The 19,731-nt window shown below is 47.4% G+C and overlaps 1 protein-coding gene across 2 annotated transcripts in view; it reads left to right on the forward strand.

Moving 5' to 3' along the window:
• Window positions 1-248: 248 nt before the first annotated feature.
• mfap2 (microfibril associated protein 2) overlaps window positions 249-19,731 on the forward strand; it is a 50,681-nt gene continuing 31,198 nt past the window's right edge. For both annotated transcript variants that reach the window (XM_085966976.1, XM_085966977.1), the window contains exons 1-3: window positions 249-330; window positions 15,392-15,479; window positions 16,803-16,889. In XM_085966976.1, coding sequence (XP_085823102.1) covers window positions 15,437-15,479; window positions 16,803-16,889 — 130 coding nt within the window. In that variant the 5' untranslated portion in view covers window positions 249-330; window positions 15,392-15,436. The remainder of the gene's footprint in view (window positions 331-15,391; window positions 15,480-16,802; window positions 16,890-19,731) is intronic.

Here is a 19,731-nt window from a genome sequence, read left to right on the forward strand (position 1 = left end):
AGTTGTATCCATAAAATAAAGGAAAGACTGTGATGGAGAGAGAGATTAGAAGGCAGAGATGGGAGAGGGATCTTCCGGAATGAATGACTGAAATATTTCTGGTGGCGCTTACCTTAACGAGCTGTCAGCTCTGCAACAGCTACTAAACATTTACTTAATTGCTGACAGCTTGTTAGTCACCCTCATTACTGGAGTTACAGTGCTGCTAAATAACCAGGCTTTAAGACCCAGTGGCGTCCAGCGGCAGGAGCAGGAGCTGATGTGCCATCTGGAGTGTGTTTCAGTCAGACTCACTCGGAGCGCAGTTGGAGAGTTCCACAAGAGGATCTGGTAAGAACAAGATGAATATATACTGGATATTGTGTAGGAGAGCAAAGCCCCCGGCTTGCCTGCCTTCAGACCCACAAATGCAGGCTGAGATCGCAAACTATCTGTACTTTCCTGCAGTCTGTGGCATTCTGATCACATCAAGCTCTAACTTTAGATAAAATTTCAAAATCTCCAGCTGAAAGGGGAACTGTGTTTCATATCTGTTTCTGTTAAATAATTAGAAACTATTGGGAGTTGTACAAATTAAATTTAAACAAAGAGAAAGGGAGGGGGGATCAGGTTGTCGGAAAATGGATTTTGTCTTTTTATCCCAATTAGAGGTAAGGCTTTAATCACCCTGTGAGGTGTGAACTGCTCCTCGCTCTGTGCTCTAAATAATTGTCTATCCAACAATATTTCAGCCTGATTCACACAGATATTCCTTCAGGAAAAATACCTGATGCTGATCCTTGAAGTCCAGCTTCATAGCTGAATCAACTTTTTTTTTATAATTTAAAAAGTTAATTTCAGGACGTGTGCCTGAAAAACAAACTGTAACTCAGAAGCCAAAGCTCTTTGTTCTCCTGGAGAGTCTGAAGCCCCGCGATGTGGAGCTGGAGGTGGGGGAGGTGTGTGTGTGTGTGTGTGTTTGTGTATGGGGAGGGAGGGGGGGGGGGGGGGGTGGAGGATGCACAGTAATTACACCCAGATGTGGATTTCAGCAACTGCAGGTCTGCCAGAACACAGCAGGGACTCCCGCAGAGAAAGCTGAACTGTGAGGCTTCTAAATGACACAGACCTGGCTTGCAGCCCTGAAAGGGCTGGAATGTCATCCAGTGATCTCCCACAGGATGAACTCCATTTTACCAATAGAGATGCTGCTTCTAAACCATTCCTAACGTGCTTTGCCATCATATTGTCAACTTGCATTTATATAGCGCCCCGAACGCAGTAAAAAAGATCCCAAGGCGCTTCACAGGAGCGTTAGCAAACAGCAATTGACACCAAGCCAAAGAAAGAGCTATTCGGACAGGGTGACCAGAAGCTTTTTTTTTAAAATTCACTCACAGAATGTGGGCATCGCTGGCAAAGCCAGCATTTATTGCCCAACCCTAATTGCCCTTGAGAAGGTGGAGGTAAGCCGCCTTATACAGTTGAGTGGCTTGCTTGGCCATTTCAGAGAGCGGGTAAGAGTCAAGCAGGTTGCTGTGGGTCTGGAGTAGGCCAGACCGGGTAAGGACGGCAGATTTCCTTCCCTAAAGGACATCAGTGAACCAGATGGGGTTTTAAGACAATCCATTACTGATACCATCTTTGTATTCCAGATTAATTTAATTAACAGAAATTTAAATTCCCCAGCTGCCATGGTGGCGATTGTGAACTCAGGCCTACTGGATTATTAGTCCAGTAACATAACCACTATGCTACCGTATCCCAAGCTTGGTCAAAGAGGTAGGTTTTAAGGAGCATCTTAAAGGAAAAGAGAGAGGTAGAGAGGCGGAGAGTTTTAGGGAGGGAATTCCAGAGCTTAGGGCCTAGACGGCTGAAAGCATAGCCGTCAATGGTGGGGCGAAGGGAGTGGGGGATGCACAAGAGGCCCAGGGTTGTGCGCCTACCTCCTGAGCCGTGGGGGGGGGGGGGGAAGCTCATAAATGTTAAATTCCATCAAAACCACACACTAAATGATTTGACCTTAACAAATCTGTTTAATAAATCTTATGATCTTAAAATAGTAATAATCTATATATATAAAAGGCCTGACCTGCTGAGTTTTTCCAGCATTTTCTGTTGTTATTTCAGATTTCCAACATCTGCAGTATTTTGCTATCGTATATAAAAGGATAGTTCTGTCTGTCTGTCTGTCTGTCTCTCCGGGCATCACTCAAAAGTTATAGCGCGTACCTACACATATGTTATATCAAAAGAAAGCTTATGATTAGAGGAGTCTACTAGGTATCTTTACTTTTTGGTCAGACAAAAATTGTTCGGACAGTAGACAAAAAACGTTCAAAAAACGGAAAGAAATCCGCTCATTAGCGGTTCACCAATCCTACCGCTCATTAGCGTTGAGTGACGTGATGGTTGACCAATCCTACAGTTCAGTGACCTGATGGTTGACCAATCGGTGCGTCACGGGGGGCGTTTCATGGCGTTTGTGGGCGGGGCCTAATCCTTCAAACTGCCGTTACTGAGGTGAGTGGCGGCCATTACAGACCGGCTGGGCCTGAAGCTTAAAAAATTTCTCTCTCTCTCTCCTTCCCCCCCCCTCTCTCTCTGCTCTTCCCTCTCTTCTTCCCTCTCTCTCTCTCTCTCCTTCCCTCTCTCTCTCCTTCCCCCTCTCTCTCTTGCTGTGAGTGCGGGACCGGGAAAACCGGGCCTTTCACACGAGCCGTCCCCGACCGATATCGGACACGGGAGTCCGGAGCGAAAGGCGTTCCACTGCCGCCCGGCCAACCGGGTCCAAAGGCCTGCCGCGTTAACCATGAGGAACCCCGGGCTCGCTTTGGAGCGATGGGCACCCGGATTCCCGGTGTCGGATATGCTCCGTTCTGGTACCGTGGTGAGTCGGAGGGAGAGGAGAGGGAGAGGGAGGGAGAGGGGAGGGAGGGAGAGAGAGGGAGGGAGAGAGAGCGGGGAGAGAGGGGCAGGGAGAGAGAGGGGAGAGACGGGCAGGGAGAGAGAGGGGGTTGGAGAGAGAGGGGGAGGGAGAGAGGGTGAGGGAACTTCCCGCTGACCTCACAAAATGGCGGCCGCCCTTCTTCACCCGCAGTCTCTCTCTCTCTCGCTCCCCCCCCCAGTCTCTCTCTCTCTCTCCCCCCCAGTCTCTCTCTTCTCCCCCCAGTCTCTCTCTCGATCCCTGGGCCTCTCTCCCCCCCCCCCAGTCTCTCTCTCTCTTTCCCTCTCTCTCTCTCTCCTTCACACACAGACAGACAGACAGACAAACTCATTTATATATATAAAAAATGATTTCTACGTTTTTCATAACAACATGCCCTCAAAAAACCCTCGACACCGCCGGGCACTCCAGCTAGTTTACAATAAGGCAAGGGTGGTGCCAGCGGACTGGAGGATTGCAAATGTTACACCCTTGTTCAAAAAAGGGGAGAAGGATAAACTTGGCAATTACAGGCCAGTCAGTTTAACCTCGGTGGTGGGGAAGCTTTAAGAAACAATAATCCGGGAGAAAATTAACAGCCAGTTGGACAAGCACGGACTAATAAAGGAAAGCCAGCATGGATTTGTTAAGGGCAAATCGAGTTGTGAGTTTTTTGATGAGTTAACAGAGAGGGTAGAAGAGGGCGGTGCAGTTGATGTTGTGTATATGGACTTTCAAAAGGCGTTTGATAAAGTGCCACATAATAGGCTTGTTAGCAAAACTGAAGCCCATGGGATAAAAGGGGCAGTAGCAGCATAAATATAAAATTGGCTAAGGGATAGAAAACAGAGAGTTGTGGTGACTGGCTGTTTATCGGACTGGAGGGAGGTATACAATGGTGTTCCCCAGGGTTCAGTACTATGAACACTGCTGTTTTTGATATACCTTAATGATTTGGACTTGGGGTACAGGGCACAATTTCAAAATTTACAGACGATACAAAACTCAGAAGTGTAGTAAACAGTGAGGAAGATCTCAAGTAGCTCGACACCATCCAGGACAAAGCAGTCTGCTTGATTAGCACCCCATCCACCACCTTAAACATTCACTCCCTCCACCACCGGCGTACCGTGGCTGCAGTGTGTACCATCTACAAGATGCACTGCAGCAACTCGCCAAGGCTTCTTCGGCAGCACCTCCCAAACCCGCGACCTCTTTCACCTAGGACAAGGGCAGCAGGCGCATGGGAACACCGCCACCTGCAAGTTGCCCTCCAAGTCACACATCATCCTGACTAGGAAGTATATCGCCGATCCTTCATCGTCGCTGGGTCAAAATCCTGGAACTCCCTCCCTAACAGCACTGTGGGAGCACCATCACCACACGGACTGCAGCGGTTCAAGAAGGTGGCTCAGCATCACCTTCTCGAGGGCAATTAGGGATGGGCAATAAATGCTGGCCTTGCCAGCGACGCCCACATCCCAGGAACAAATATTTTTTTTAAATGACTTCCAGAGGACATAGACAGGTTGGTGGAATGGGCGGACACATGGCAGATGACATTTAACGCAGAAAGTGTGAGGTGATATATTTTGGTAAGAAGAAGGAGGAGAGACAATACAAGCTAAACGGTACAATTTTAAAGGGGGAACCGAGAGACCTGGGGGTGTTTGTGCACAAATATTTGAAGGTGGCAGTACAGGTTAACAAAGCAATTAATAAAGCTATGGGATCCTGGGCTTTATAAATTGTGGCATGGAGTACAAAAGCCAGGGAGTTATGCTAAACCTTTATAAAACACTGGTTCAGCCCCAGCTGGAGTATTGTGTCTAATTCTGGGCACCACAATTTAGGAAGGATGTGAAGGCTTTGGAGAGGGTACAGAGGAGATTTACTGGAATGGTTCCAGGGATGAGGGATTACAGTTACGTGGATAGACTGGGGTTGTTCTCCTTAGAGCGGAGAAGGCTAAGAGGAGATTTGATAGAGGTGTTTAAAATCATGAAGGGTTTAGATAGAGAAACTGTTTCCAATGGCTGAAGGGTCGATAACGAGGGGTCACAGATTTAAGGTGATTGGCAAAAGAACCAGAGGCGACGTGAGGATAAACCTTTTTACGCAACGAGTGGTTAGGGTTTGGAATGCGCTGCCTGATAGGGCGGTGGAAACGGATTCAATAGCAGCCTTCAAAAGGGAATTGGATAAATACTTGAAGGAGAAAAAATTGCAGGGATAGGGGAAAGAGCGGAGGAATGGGACTAACTGGATTGTTCTTCGAAAGAGCCGGCGCAGACTCGATGGGCCGAATGGCCTCTTTCTGTGATATGCTATTCTATGATTCTATGACAGATAGAGGCTCACTTTACTGAGCAGCGCGTTGCGTGGGGCATTGCATGAGGTGGTGCCCTATTTCCGTTATAGAAACATAGAAGATAGGAGCAGGAGTAGGCCATTCGGCCGCTCAAGCCTGCTCCGCCATGCAATGAGATCATGGCTGATCATCCAAACTCAGTACCCTGTCCCTGCCTTCTCCCCATATCCCTTGATCCCTTTAGCCTTAAGAAATATATCTAACTCCTTCTTGAATATATTTAATGAATTGGCCTCAACTGCCTTCTGTGGTAGAGAATTCCACAGGTTCACCACTCTCTGGGTGAAGAAATTCCTCCTCATCTCAGTCCTAAATGGCTTACCCCTTATCTTTAGACTGTGACCCCTGGTTCTGGACTCCCCCGCCATCGGGAACATCCTTCCTGCATCTAGTCTGTCTAGTCCTGTTAGAATTTTATAAGCTTCAATGAGATCCCCTCTCATTCTTCTAAACTCCAGCGAGTATAAGCCCAATCGACCCAATCTCTCCTCATACGTCATTCCTGCCATCCCAGGTATTAGTCTGGTGAATCTTCGCTGCACTCCCTCCATGGCAAGAACATCCTTCCTCAGATAAGGCGACCAAAACTGCACACAATACTCAAGGTGTGGTCTCACCAAGGCCCTGTACAACTGCAGCAAGACATCCTTGTTCCTGTACTCGAATCCTCTCGCTACAAAGGCCAACATACCATTTGCCTTCTTAACCGCCTGCTGCACCTGCATGCTTACCTTCAGCGACTGGTGCACAAGGACACCCAGGTCTCGTTGCACTTCCCCTTCTCCCAATCTATTGCCGCAGGGCTGCAGATGGCGGTGGGTCGCTCTGTGCAGTCCCACACTGTGTGTTACTCACTTCTGTTACCCCTGTTTGTGCTCAAGACAGGCAGCTCTGTCCAGACTGCTTGTGGCCCTTTGTTGTGTTCGCTGTGGGGCCCGGCGCAGGTTCACTGTTGGCTGCGGCTGGTTGTGAACCCCCTCCCTTCCCTCAGCAATCACTTTGAACTGTTATCTTGCCTGTGGCCACACTATTCCTTGTGGATTTCGTGGCTCATTCCTTTAACGCGCTCACTACAATCAGACTGAAGAATGAAAGCAGATCTCTTTCTCTCAGCAGAAACGGGATGCTAAACAATTTGACAAACTCACATCCCAGAAACTCTCAATCAGACATTACAAGGACCCGCCTCTCACCATTCACAGCTAAGAGGATGGTGGAATTGGATTGTACAAATTGTGGGACACTCTCCATCACCTAAATCACAAAGTTGGAAAGTGTAACGGTGTAAAATTGGCTCCAGTTATCTGAGGTGCTCTCTACTCAGGGATAACCGAAGGTGGAAAGTGTCTTTTTTTCCTCCAACTCTCTACATTCTGATCTTGACTCTTGCTGGGGTTCTGTCCCACGGGCTGCTCTCCACCCTCACCTAAATGGCTATTCCTCATGCGTGAGATTAGACAAGAGCGTCGTTGGGATTTTTAGGGAGCGTTACAGTTGAGCCCGATTCTGCCTTCACTCAACCTCCACATACGTGGATTTTCCAGTTGGTGTCACTGAATAAGGATCAGGAGCGGGAACCCTAGCTGATCTCGCATCCCCCCCCTCAAGCCTGGCAGTAGTGCTCCAATTGTTGTCCTGGGTGAGATTACCTAACTCCAGCTCACTAAATACGTCCTGGATACCAGACATACCAGGATTTTTAGGAGAGCTAAAGTTGGAACCCAGTGCATCAATAACTGCGACTGGAAGGAAATGGGGGGCAGTGCGCATATGACTGGAGAATCAGCCAAAACACACAACCTCCCCTATAACTGCTGCAGAAACAGAAGCAACCGCTGTGAGAGTCCCAAGGAACCAATGCAATAAATAATCACACAAACCCTCTGAGTTAAGTATTGTGTTGGATGTGAAAAAAGAAAAGACTTGCATTTATATAGAAACATAGAAGATAAGAGCAGGAGTAGGCCATTCGGCCTCTTGAGCCTGCTCTGCCATTCAATGAGATCATGGCTGATCATCCAAATTCAGTACCCTGTCCCTGCCTTCTCCCCATATCCCTTGATCCCCTTAGCCTTAAGAAATATATCTAACTCCTTCTTGAATATATTTAATGAATTGGCCTCCACTGCCTTCTGTGGTAGAGAATTCCACAGGCTCACCACTCTCTGGGTGAAGAAATTCCTCCTTATCTCTGTTCTAAATGGCTTACCCCTTATCCTTAGACTGTGACCCCTGGTTCTGGACTCCCCGGCCATCAGGAACATCCTTTCTGCTTCTAGTCTGTCTAGTCCTGTTAGAATTTTATAAGTTTTAATGAGATCCCCTCTCATTCTTCTAAACTCCAGCGAGTATAAGCCCAATCGACCCAATCTCTCCTCATACGTCATTCCTGCCATCCCAGGTATCAGCTTGTTGAATCTTCGCTGCACTCCCTCCATGGCAAGAACATCCTTCCTCAGATAAGGCGACCAAAACTGCACACAATACTCAAGATGTGGTCTCACCAAGGCCCTGTACAACTGCAGCAAGACATCCTTGTTCCTGTACTTGAACCCTCTCGCTACGAAGGCCAACATACCATTTGCCTTCTTAACCGCCTGCTGCACCTGCATACTTACCTTCAGCGACTGGTGCACAAGGACACCCAGGTCTCATTGCACTTCCCCTTCTCCCAATCTATTGCCGTTCAGATAATAATCTGCCTTCCTGTTTTTGCCACCAAAGTGGATAGCCTCGCATTTATCCACATTATACAGCATCTGCCATGCTTCTGCCCAATCACCCAACCTGTCCAAATCATACTGGAGTTTCTCGGCATCCTCCTCACAGCACACACGCCCACTCAGCTTTGTGTCGTCTGCAAACTTGGAGATATTACATTAGTTCCCTCGTCTAGATCATTTATATATATTGTGAATAGCTGGGGTCCCAGGACCGATCCCTGCGGTACCCCACTAGTCACTGCCTGCCACTCGGAAAAAGAGCCATTTATTCCAACTCTTTGCTTCCTGTCTGCCAACCAGTTCTTTATCCAAGTCAGTACCTTGCCCCCAATCCCATGTGCCTTAACTTTACACGCTAATCTCTTATGCGGGACCTTATCGAAAGCCTTCTGAAAGTCCAAGTACACCACATCCACTGGTTCTCCCTTATCTATTCTACCAGTTACATCCTCAAAAAATTCCAGTAGATTAGTCAAGCATGATTTACCTTTTGTAAATCCATGTTGACTTTGTCCGATCCTGTCATTGTTTTCCAAGTGCTCTGCTATTACATCTTTTATAATGAACTCAGCATTTTCCCCACGACCGATGTCAGGCTTACCGGTCTATAATTCCCCGTTTTCTCTCTACCACCTTTTTTGAATAGTGGGGTAACATTAGCTACCCTCCAATCCATGGGAACTGTTCCAGAGTCTATCGAATTTTGGAAGATGACCAGCAATCCATCTACTATTTCTAGGGCCACTTCCTTAAGTACCCTAGGATGTAGATTATCAGGCCCTGGGGATTTATCGGCCTTCAATCCCGTCAATTTCCCTAACACCATTTCCCTACAAATACTGATTTCTTTCAGTTCCTCCCTCTCATTAGACCCTATGTTCTCGACATCTCTGGAAGGTTATTTGTGTCCTCCTTTGTGAAGACAGAATCAAAATATGTATTTAATTGGTCTGCCATTTCTTTGTTCCCCATTATAAATTCCCCTGATTCTGACTGCAAGGGACCTACGCTTGACTTCACCAATCTTTTTCTCTTCACATATTTAAAAAAGCTTTTATAGTCAGTTTTTATGTTCCCTGGAAGCTTACTCTCATACTCTATTTTCCCCCTCTTAATTAATCCCTTTGTCCTCCTTTGCTGAATCCTAAACTGCTCCCAATCCTCAGGTTTACGGCTTTTTCTGGCCAATTTATATGTCCTCTCCTTGGATCTTATGCTATCCCTAATTTCCCTTGTTAGCCACGGTTGAGTCACCTTTTTATTTTTATTTTTATGCGAAACAGGGATGAACAAATTCTGTAGTTCATCCATGCGATCTTTGAATGTTTGCCATTGCCTATCCACCGTCAACCCTTTGAGTAACATTCCCCAATCAATCCTACCCAACTCGCGCCTCATACCATCGTAGTTTCCTTTATTTAAATTCAGGACCCTAGTCTCTGAGTCAACTATTTCACTCTCCATCTTATTGAAGAATTCGATAATATTATGATCGCTCTGACCCAAGGGGCCTCGCACAAGGTTGCTAATTAATCCTTTCTCATTACATAATACCCAGTCTAAGATGGCCTGATCTCTAGTTGGTTCCTCGACATATTGGTCCAGGAAACCATCCCGTATACACTCCAGGAATTCCTCCTCCACAGTATTGTTACTAATTTGGTTAGCCCAATCTATATGTAGATTAAAGCCACCCATGATAACTGCTGTGCCCTTATTGCATGCATCTCTAATTTCCCGTTTAATGCCATCCCCAACCTCCGCATTACTGTTTGGAGGTCTGTATACCACTCCCACTAACGTTTTCACAGAAATATAGCACCTTTCACAACCTCAGGATGTCCCAAAGCATTTTACAGCCAATTAAATACTTTTGAAGTGTCGTCACTGTTGTAATGTAGGAAACGTGGCCGCCAATTTGCGCACAGCAAGCTCCCACAAACAGCGATGTGATAATGACCAGATAATCTGTTTTTGTGATATTGATTGAGGGATAAATATTGACCAGGATACCGGGGACAACTTCCCTGCTCTTCTTCAAAATAGTGCCATGGGATCTTTTACGTCCACCTGAGCGAGTAAACGAGGCCTCGGTTTAACGTCTTATCCGAAAGACGGCACCTCCGACAGTGTAGCACTCCACTGGAGTGTCAGCCTAGACTTTTGTGCACAAGTCTCTGGAGTGGGACTTGAACCCACAACCTTCTAACTCAAGACCCAGAGTGCTACCCACTGAGCCACAGCTGACATAAGAAGATTGGAGACACAGAAATATTGTAAATCTCTGAGAGCCAAATAAATTGGCAATGTGCAACACAAACCTCTGATCCTCAGAGGGAGTAAAAAGCCTGAGGCCTACCTGTATTCAGCTTCTATTCAACAGCAACTTGCATGCATACTGCACTCATCACATTGGAAAGATGTCCTGCACACTTTATACAGAAGAGAAGAAGAAAAATGGACACCAAGTGGAAAAGACCATGTAGAATGGATTTGCGGTGTAGGTCGAAGAGAAAGGTCCTTAGCAGGGCTTTGAAAGCAGGAGTGAGGAGGTAAGGTGGAGGGATTTTGGGAATGAGTTCTAGAAAGCAGGGCATGGTAGCTGGAAGCACAACTACTGATGATGGAGCGAAGAGCACAGAGAAAGTAGACCAGTGTCGAGTAACAAAGGGTGTGAGCAGGAGGATAAGGCTGAAGGAGATTGCTGAAGAAAGGTAGATGAGGTATTTGAAGACCTTGAAGCTGATTGGTAGGGGCACAGGGAGCCAGTGGAAACTGGTAAGGACTGGGCCGATGGAGGTTCAGGGCTCTGAGTGGGTGAGGATGGGGCAGAGTCCTGGCACAGAAGCAGCAGGAGTGAACTGGCGGGGGTGGAATATTGGGCGAGACCTGGCAATGCCGAGTATCTGCCTCAAAGATACCCGTTGGGATCTCCTGCGGGGGTGGGACGACGCAGGCAGCAGCAAGCAGGTCATTCTGACCCACTGGACCCTAGCCAGCTGCACACCAAAGCTTCCTGCTCTTCCACTGCACCCTTTAATGTATTTCTTCCTCAGGAGTTTCTCTCCCTCAAAAGTCCCTCTCATTCTGTCTGCCTCATAAATGGCCATAAAAGGAGGCAGGGCTGCTGAGATTTCTTGCGGTTTCAGGCAGAAAGTTACTGGCACCCATGTCCATGGCTTTGTGGAAGTGGGATCCACAAGAGTCTCCAGGCTTGGAGAATGGCCTGGAAGACCCCAGAATTGTTCTGACTAAATGTTTTAATTCAGCCTCCTTATAAAAGGGGCTGATTAGGTGCAGACCTCTGATTTTGAAGCTGCATCCCCATCTAACGGAAGCTCAAAATCATTCTGGCACGGGCGCCTGCCTGATTTATTGAAATTATTAGGTGACCTCGCACTGATCTAGTATGGTCTGGTGGGGTCAGGAATCCTTTCCTGCTCCACACCAGCTTTGGCGACTGAATGGGATTTAAGAATTACAGCTGCATAATTGCTGTTCCTTGAAAATATTCACCCATTTCCTCCCACCCTCCCCTGCCATTGGCTCTCACCGAAGTTTGATTTAACACTTATATAACAGTAGTTTGACCAGTGCCAAGGTACCTTAAATGATTACAGGAAGATGATTCCTGAGAGGCCGGAGGTGATCTGTCTCGGGTTACAGAGGCTATCTGCAGCCTATACCGAGGGGCCTCCAGCTTGGAGCAGTTTCAACCCCCCCGCCCCATTCGCTGAGGGCTTTCACCCTCACATACGCCTTGGGGGTCTCCAGGGCTGGTGGGATTCACACACGCACATCCTCACCAAACTAGTCATGGACTCTCCTCTCCTGTGGGACTGGCTCAGTGTTTGACAGACACGTCCCTTTACCGGTGTGATTGGGAGGAGGGGATGTCTGGAGCGGAGTGTTCAGGGCACTTTGGGTTTCAGCTAACATTTGCGTTTTAACAAAAACTGATGACCAATCCTAACAACACGAGCTGGTGTCGAGCTGCAGGGAGCTGCCAGGAGCGTTGATAACCCCACCCCTCAGTACACAGCTGGAGAACAGACCCACAATCAGTAACACCAGGACTACCAGAGAGGACAGGCCCAAAGCAGAAAAAAATGAAAACATTGAGAAATAAATTAATTAAAAAAAACCTCCCCCAAATCTCTGTTAGCGATGGCAGCTGCAACCTGCTAATTTTCTGTGTTTTTGGGAAACCGAACAGGCGCAAGGCAGGGAGGATGCATTCATTCCGCGCTTGGTCACAACATGGAGGGGCGAGTGGAGCATCAAAACAGGCCCCCAAACAGCCCAATGGGGGTCACTGCAGGGTTAAGCAAACGGGAGTCTGTTCCTCCTCAGTAATAACATCACTCAGTAAATATGTGTGTGTATTAGTGAGATGGCGAGGGAGATAGAGAGAGGTTGAGGAAGGGACAAAGAGGGAGGTGGTGGGAGCGTGAGAGGGAGAAACAGAGCAGAAGGAGACAAAGGGAGATGAACATGAAGTGAGATAGGGTAAAGGAGAAGTTTAGGTAAAAGAGGGTTAGAGGGGGAAAGGGAGGGAACGAAAGAAAGAACTTGCAGTGCCTTTCATGTCCTCAGGATGTTTCAAAGTGCTTCATAGCAAGTTCTCACAAGCAGCAATGAGACGATTGACCGTTTAATCTGATTTGATGATGTTTGTTGAGGGTTCAGTATTACCCCGGACAGCGGGAGAACTCCCCTGCTCTTCTTCAAATAATGCCAAACGATCCTTTACGTCCATGTAGGTAGATGGGGCCTCTGCTTAACACCTCATCCGAAATACAGCACCTCCAACAATGCAGAACTCACTCAGTAATGCACTGAATGTGAACCTAAAATGATGTTCTAGAGACCTGTAGTGGGACTTGAATCCCTGACCTTCGGGGGGGTGGGGAGTGGGGGGAGAAGGCGGAGGGGGAGCAGAGAAAGAGAGAGAGATGTGAGGACAGTCTGCTGTACAGTCCACTCCTCGAATTTGAAGTTTCTAAATTCCTGTCCTTGTTGTTTTCACATCTTCCCTCACTTCCCTTGGAGAATAATATGAAGTAGTGGAAGGATTTGCAGGCTGATTAATGTCGGGCCATGATGGGGTGGTTAGTCCTTTAGGGCAGGAGGGTTTTATGGGCTCCCACAACCCAAATGATGAGGGGAACCAGCGAACACAAGTATCCACTGGATCTCAACCCAGAATTCAGAGCTGGGGCTCTGGTCTCCACTCGCTGGGACTGTCCGCAGCGGGGGTCGAATCCTGCACCTTCTGACTCAGGAATGCTACCAATAAGCCGAAGACTCACTGAAACAAATTGCTTAATTTGAATTACCAGATAATTCACATTTTTTTTTCCTCCAGGTGACTGTCTCACTTGGTAAAGCAAGTGCCTGGTGGGGTACTGACCCATGCAGACCAGGGAAGTCCCGAGTTCAACCCCAGTTCTGTGTTGAGTTAGCTGATCCCAGTTGGGGGCGGGGGCGGGGGCGCGTTGGGGGCACTACTATCAGTCTCAGAGTGCCCGCCTCTGGGTGAGGAAAATCAGCCAGGGTCCTGCATCTCATCACTACCTGTGCTGAAAGGGCATGGACGTCAGGTCAGGATTGAACTCGGCTATGATGTCCCCCCATGAGAAGTAGCCTGTCTGAAGAATGGCCACTTGGACGAGGAGCCAAAGGGATACCAGTGTCTGTGAAACCAAATATATATATAATATGTTTGTACGTATTTGTGTATAGCATGTGAGTTTGTATATCCATACCATAGAATCTCAGACATTTGTAGCACAGATGGCGGCCATTTGACAAATTTTGCTAGTGCAATCCAAAATCAATTCCACTGAGCTGCTTTCTACCCATAGTCCTGTATCTCCCTGTGCTTCCAATATTTATCTCCTTTTCCCTTAAATGTAACCATCTGTTTCCACTACTCCATGTGGTAACGTGTTACTTGCTCCAATAAATCTGCAGCAAGAAATTTCTCCTAACCTCTCGCCTCACTCTCTTAGTTGAGAATGTTGAATTGGTGGTCCCTTGTCAGTGGCTCCTCAACCAGAGAAAATAGCCCTTTCATCCCTCAGAATTTAAAAAACCTGTATAAAATCTCCCTTAGCTTTCCCTGCTCCAGCGGAAATAGTACCAGTATCTCAAGTCACTCCTGATAACTACAGCTTTTTTAACCCTGGTATCATCCTGCTGAATCTACACTATATGCTTTCTATGGCTTGAATGTTCATTCTGTTGTGGGGTACCCAAAGCTTCCTACAGTACTCTAATTGTGGCCTAACCATTGCATTGTATGAACTTATCATTATCTTTTTGCCATCCTATTCTATGCCCCTAATTATAAAATCCCAAATACTGATTTTTTTTAATGGATTTATCTACTTATACTCGCACTTTCAAAGGATCATGTACAATATACAGTGTGCTTTATATGTACATTGTGTGTGTGTGCATACATGCATATGTGTGTGTATGTACCTGTGTTTATATGTTCATGTATCTAAATATGGCAGTATGTACATGTACATATGTATATGTTCTTGTGTCCATGTGCATGTGTACATAATACATATGTTGTGTGTCTGTATGCATGTTTGTGTAAGTATATACGTATGTGTTTGTGTCTGTGCGCCTGTATATGTCTTTTTGTGTATAAGTGTGTGGTTATATATCTGCACATGTATATTATATTTGCACATATCTTTTTATGTCTTTGTGTATATTACTGTTACTTGTTCAAATATATTGACTTACAGACTTACTTGAAACTTATCACTAATCATTGCTTGTGATGAACACGCTGATAATTTTGTTCAGCATTACCAAGTTGTGTGGGTCACAGGCCAGTTGCAGTGAGGGGCTCCTGATCCCTTGCAATGACCAACACCATACACAACAATACCCTCACAACGCAGAACCCTTGTCGCCTTCAATATTCAATGGAATCGTTTATGTTCTCTAACCAAATTCATTCTCTTCTCCATCTCCGCACCCCCCCCGCCAAAACCATGACATTGAAAAATTAACAGAAAAAAATAGTTAATTTGTGTTTAGGAAACAATTGCCGTTTCTGTCTATGCTGCCTGGTGCTGTTTCAGATTACAGCTAATGCAGGGCATCACTACACACTGTGTGTGGCACAAATGGGAATCGTATCCCCAGACTCTGGGAGGGAGGAACAGAGGTACTTGCGCTTTGAATTGTCTCCGTTAGGGTTGTTCTGTCTGCAGTGTACCTGACGGTGAGTTAAACAAATCGGTCTCTGGCTTCTGTTGTGCATAAGCTGTAAACGGTGGGGGCCTCACTGGGAGCCGCTCTGTCTGATCTGTCCGTGGAACTCTCAGATATTTCCTGCTAACGCCATTCTACTTGTTCTCCCAGACAGTGTGCCTGGAATTCTAACTACTCGACATCTTGACTGCAGACATGGCTGTGAGAGCCGCCTGCTTCGTCCTCCTCTGTCTACCCGGTGAGTACGAAAACATGCAGCGGTGTTGAGGGAGTGGCGTCAAAAATACTTCACTTCAATTACGGGAACTTCTGCTAAACACTTTTTTTTCCTTGCTTCCCCACCCCCTCCACACTGTGCTGTGGTTTAGCTGATCCTAGGTTGGGACAACAGTAGGGGCACTACAATTGGCCGTGGGGAGTCCCTGGGTAGAGAATGAAAGATCAGTCAAAGTTCCCAATCTTGATCTTGAATTCAGTGATCTATGTTGCAAAAGTGGTTGTGGGTGGATCTGGGGCAAAGCCGGGAGCGGGCTCAACTGTAATGTCCCCATAGTTGAACAGCAGGCTGGCACTCCTGGTCTAGGCTCACTTGGGGGAGAGCCAGAAGGCTGTTGCATGGAACTGTAGCCCAGGAAGATGTTGACACCCTCGGGACAGCAGAGAGAAAACCGTTACAAAATATAAAATGAGTCAAAGGAACTGGTAAGAACATAAGAACATAAGAATTAAGAGCAGGAATAGGCCACTTGGCCCCTCGAGCCTGCTCCGCCATTCAATAAGATCATGGCTGATCTTGGGCTCAAAGCCACTCCCCAGCCCGCTCCCCATAACCCTTCATTCCCTTATCTTGGAAAAAAATTTCTATCTCCACTTTAAATGTATCCAGAGCCCTCTGGGGCAGAGAATTCCACAGATTTACGACCCTCTGAGAGAAGAAGTTCCTCCTCATCTCAGTTCTAAAAGGGCGACCCTTTATTCGGAGACTGTGCCCCCGAGTTCTAGATTTCCCCACGAGGGGAAACATCCTCTCTGCATCTACCCTGTCGAGCCCCCTCAGTATCTTATATGTTTTGATAAGATCACCTTTCATTCTTCTAAATTCCAATGAGTATAGGCCCAGCCTGCTCAACCTTTCCTCATAAGTCAAACCCCTCATCTCTGGAATTAACCTAGTGAATCGTCTCTGAACTGCCTCCATCTTGTGGCACACGTTATATTATAGCTATCTCCAATTAAATCTCAGCTCAATCCCATTAGTTGGGCTGGAAACAATCAGAACGGTTTCCTTTGCTTATTGAAAAGTTCAGAGGAAAACTGATCTTTAAAAATATCGATAAAATAGAAAGATAAAGAAAGACTGCATTGTGTAGGGTAGATGGTGTAAAATGGACGATAGCGAATCGGTAACCCATTTACATCCATTGCCTTTAACAGAAGGCAAGAGGTGAAAGAATGTTCAGCTATCAGAATGTAAGCTTTTCTTGTGCCTTGTCCAACAGATAAAGCAAATTGAATATGGAATTCCTCTGAGCTGTGTCTCACCATCTGTTTATCTTTGCAGTGATGCTTCAGGGTCAGTACGATGATCTGCCAGACACTCACTTGTACCCTCTACAGCCACAGTATACACAATACGAAGCCCAGATAAGTAAGCATCTGCTCACTTGTTTCTATTGACTCAAAATGCTGGACGGTTAGAATGCAAGTTACCTTAGCGTTTTTGTGCAGAAGCAGGGTTTCTACTGCGCTTCCAGTGAAGTTACAGCGTCAGAGCGGGAGCAGCACCAGGGAAAGTCCCAGATATTGGGCTGGATTTTCATTGAGGAGTCTGGTAGGAGGCGGGACTACAACTTTCGGGGTTGTAGTCCCGCCTCCATCGAGTTCTAGCCAACCCACGCGATTTTGACTTGATTGACCTTGTTGAGCCCGCCCAGCGGGCTCAGCAGGCCAATTAAGGGCCACCCGGCAACAGGTGACATCACAGATTGATATTTCATCTGTCAAGGGCAGTCAAGGGCAGCACGGTGGCATAGTGGTTAGCACTGTTGCCTCACAGCGCCAGGGACCCGGGTTCGAATCCGGCCTCGGGCGACTGTCTGTGTGGAGTTTGCACATTCTCCCCGTGTTTGCGTGGGTTTCCTCCGGGTGCTCCGGTTTCCTCCCACAGTCCAAAGATGTGCGGGTTAGGTTGATTGGCTATCATAAATTGACCCTTAGTGTTAGGGGGATTAAATACGTGGGGTTACAGGGATAGGGTGGGATATGTGTTGGTGTAGGGGTTACGGGGATCGGGTGGGATATGTGTCGGTGCAGGCTCGATGGGCCGAAATGGCCTCTATCTGCACTGTGGCGTTTCTGTGATTCTGTGATTCTGAAGACCTTTTGACAGATGAAATATCAGCGTTTGACAGCTGTTTGAAGCTGTCAAACACTGACGATCTATACTCCAGGTTAATTCCTTCCTCTCAGGCTGATTTAGAGATCTCCCCGGAACAGAAAGCTGAATGCTGCAATTTTTGACAGCTCGCAGCCATTCTGCTTTCTGTGCCAGTGAGACGAGAGACTCCTGAGACCTGAAGGATGGAAGGCAGTAAAGGTGTGTAAAACTTCTTTAAACACTTTACACACACCAAACACACTTACCTTTGCACTCATGCACCCATCACTCGCCTGAACACCGGACATCTCGACCCCCCCAAGCCCTTCATCCCGATGGTCCGCCTCCTCTAACTTGGCATGGTTTGGAGCCGTTGGGAATCCCACACTTCAACATTAAAAATAGGGATTAGGCTAAAAACTGCCTGTTAACTACCTGTTAACAGGCAGCTAATTGGCACTAATCCCCTTCCCGCCTCGGGGAGGCGGGTCCCAATGCGGGTCGGGTATCCGCCTCGTTTGAAACTGGCATGGAGGCGGGTTGGGTGCGGGATGGGTTCATGCCCCCCACCCCGATTTCGGGATTTTAACCCCCCACACGCTTCCAATCCCGCCTCCACGGCCCAATGAAAATCCTGCCCATTGTCTCTAGAATATGGCTGTCAGTGTCTTCTTCAGCAACGCGGCTCCAGTCCTTCGCCACATCTGTAGCTATACTGAGTGAGCATCTCATCAGTCAACACTATTTACTGTCACATCAGAGGGCGAAGGGTGGCATCAGTACCAGCCCAGGCCAGATCTGGTACAGATATCTCCAGAACTGGCCCAAGGCAGGCCTAGAATAGATATTTTCGCCACTGATCCAGGGTGGACCAGGGTCAGATATTTCCAAATAGTGGCATGGGTGAGGCCCAGGTGTAACCTCTATATAATCAACAGGTCTGAATGTTGGGGCATGATTTTCTATGCCACTTTCAGCACATTAGTAGTGCATAAATGGTGCAGGACATTTTTTAAGGCAGGATAATCAGGCGGGAGCTGTTTCTGCCATTAAAATGCTTCCCCGAGTTCCCCAAGGCTTTTTGATCCTTCCCGCAATCAACTTGCCAAATCCCAACTGACCAGAACTGCAGTCTGTGCTTCGGAGGAAGTAGATTCACTGACTGGTCCCTGGCAACTTCTTCTGTGGGGGCCTGCTGCAGATTCCAAATGAAGCTGCCACGCACTCCATTGGTCCCTGCAATGAGGAAAAACCTTCCCTGATGTTGCTGCACAGGAAAGCTGTAGACTTGAGAGTCACACCTGTCAGTTGCTACACATCCTCAGAGCCTGCACGTACATCCTTCTTTTCGGGCATGGGATCTGGGACCCACGACTCCGAAGCCGTAAGCAGCTTTCTCCCCAGCCTTCGTTGGAAAGGTTCACATCTGCACCCACTTCCCAGTCCTCTGGTTTCCCCCCCCACTCCGAATCGGCCAGCACATCCTCACCAACACTATCTAATTGCCCCCAAGTGAAAAGATATCTGAGCTGGTGCCTGGAAGTGAAGAAGCAAGTGTCGCAGAAGGGTGAGTTGGAGAGGGTTGGGGCAGAAGTTCTGAGCAGGAACTCACGGGTGGCCTTCAGTCCACCACTACCTCGCTCTTCATCGTCATCCTCCTCGTCATCATGGTAGTTGGCCAGTAGGTGCTTAAGTCTCTCTTCCTCCTTCTCATCCTCATCGTTATCATCACCATCTTCCTCCCCTCCCCCGTTGCTGTGGTGGATCTGCAGGAAATTAGGGTAGAAGCTACGAATGGGTGAGCACCACCCCCTTGGGATTAAGGAGCTAAAGAAGGGGTGAAAGGTTGTGTAGAATTACCACGGGGGTTTGCGATCTTCCATTGTAACTTTTGCGGGTACCCTGGTGAAATGGCCGTTTCCGCCATTTCTCTCGGATTTCCGCCAATGTTATGGCAGGAGATCAGGAATCCGCCCCCCCCCCCGCCGGGGGAAATCACTGGCGCTGATGATGCAGGTTAAACAAACCAACAGGGCACAGTGCATTGTCACATCATCGTACCAGTGTTTTAAACAAGACCGAGGTCACTCTATGACCTGTCAATGACCACTGT

Source organism: Somniosus microcephalus, chromosome 25 (genome assembly GCF_052327205.1).
Source record: "Somniosus microcephalus isolate GS21.2 chromosome 25, FLI_Smic_1.0, whole genome shotgun sequence".
Classification (NCBI taxonomy): domain Eukaryota; kingdom Metazoa; phylum Chordata; class Chondrichthyes; order Squaliformes; family Somniosidae; genus Somniosus; species Somniosus microcephalus.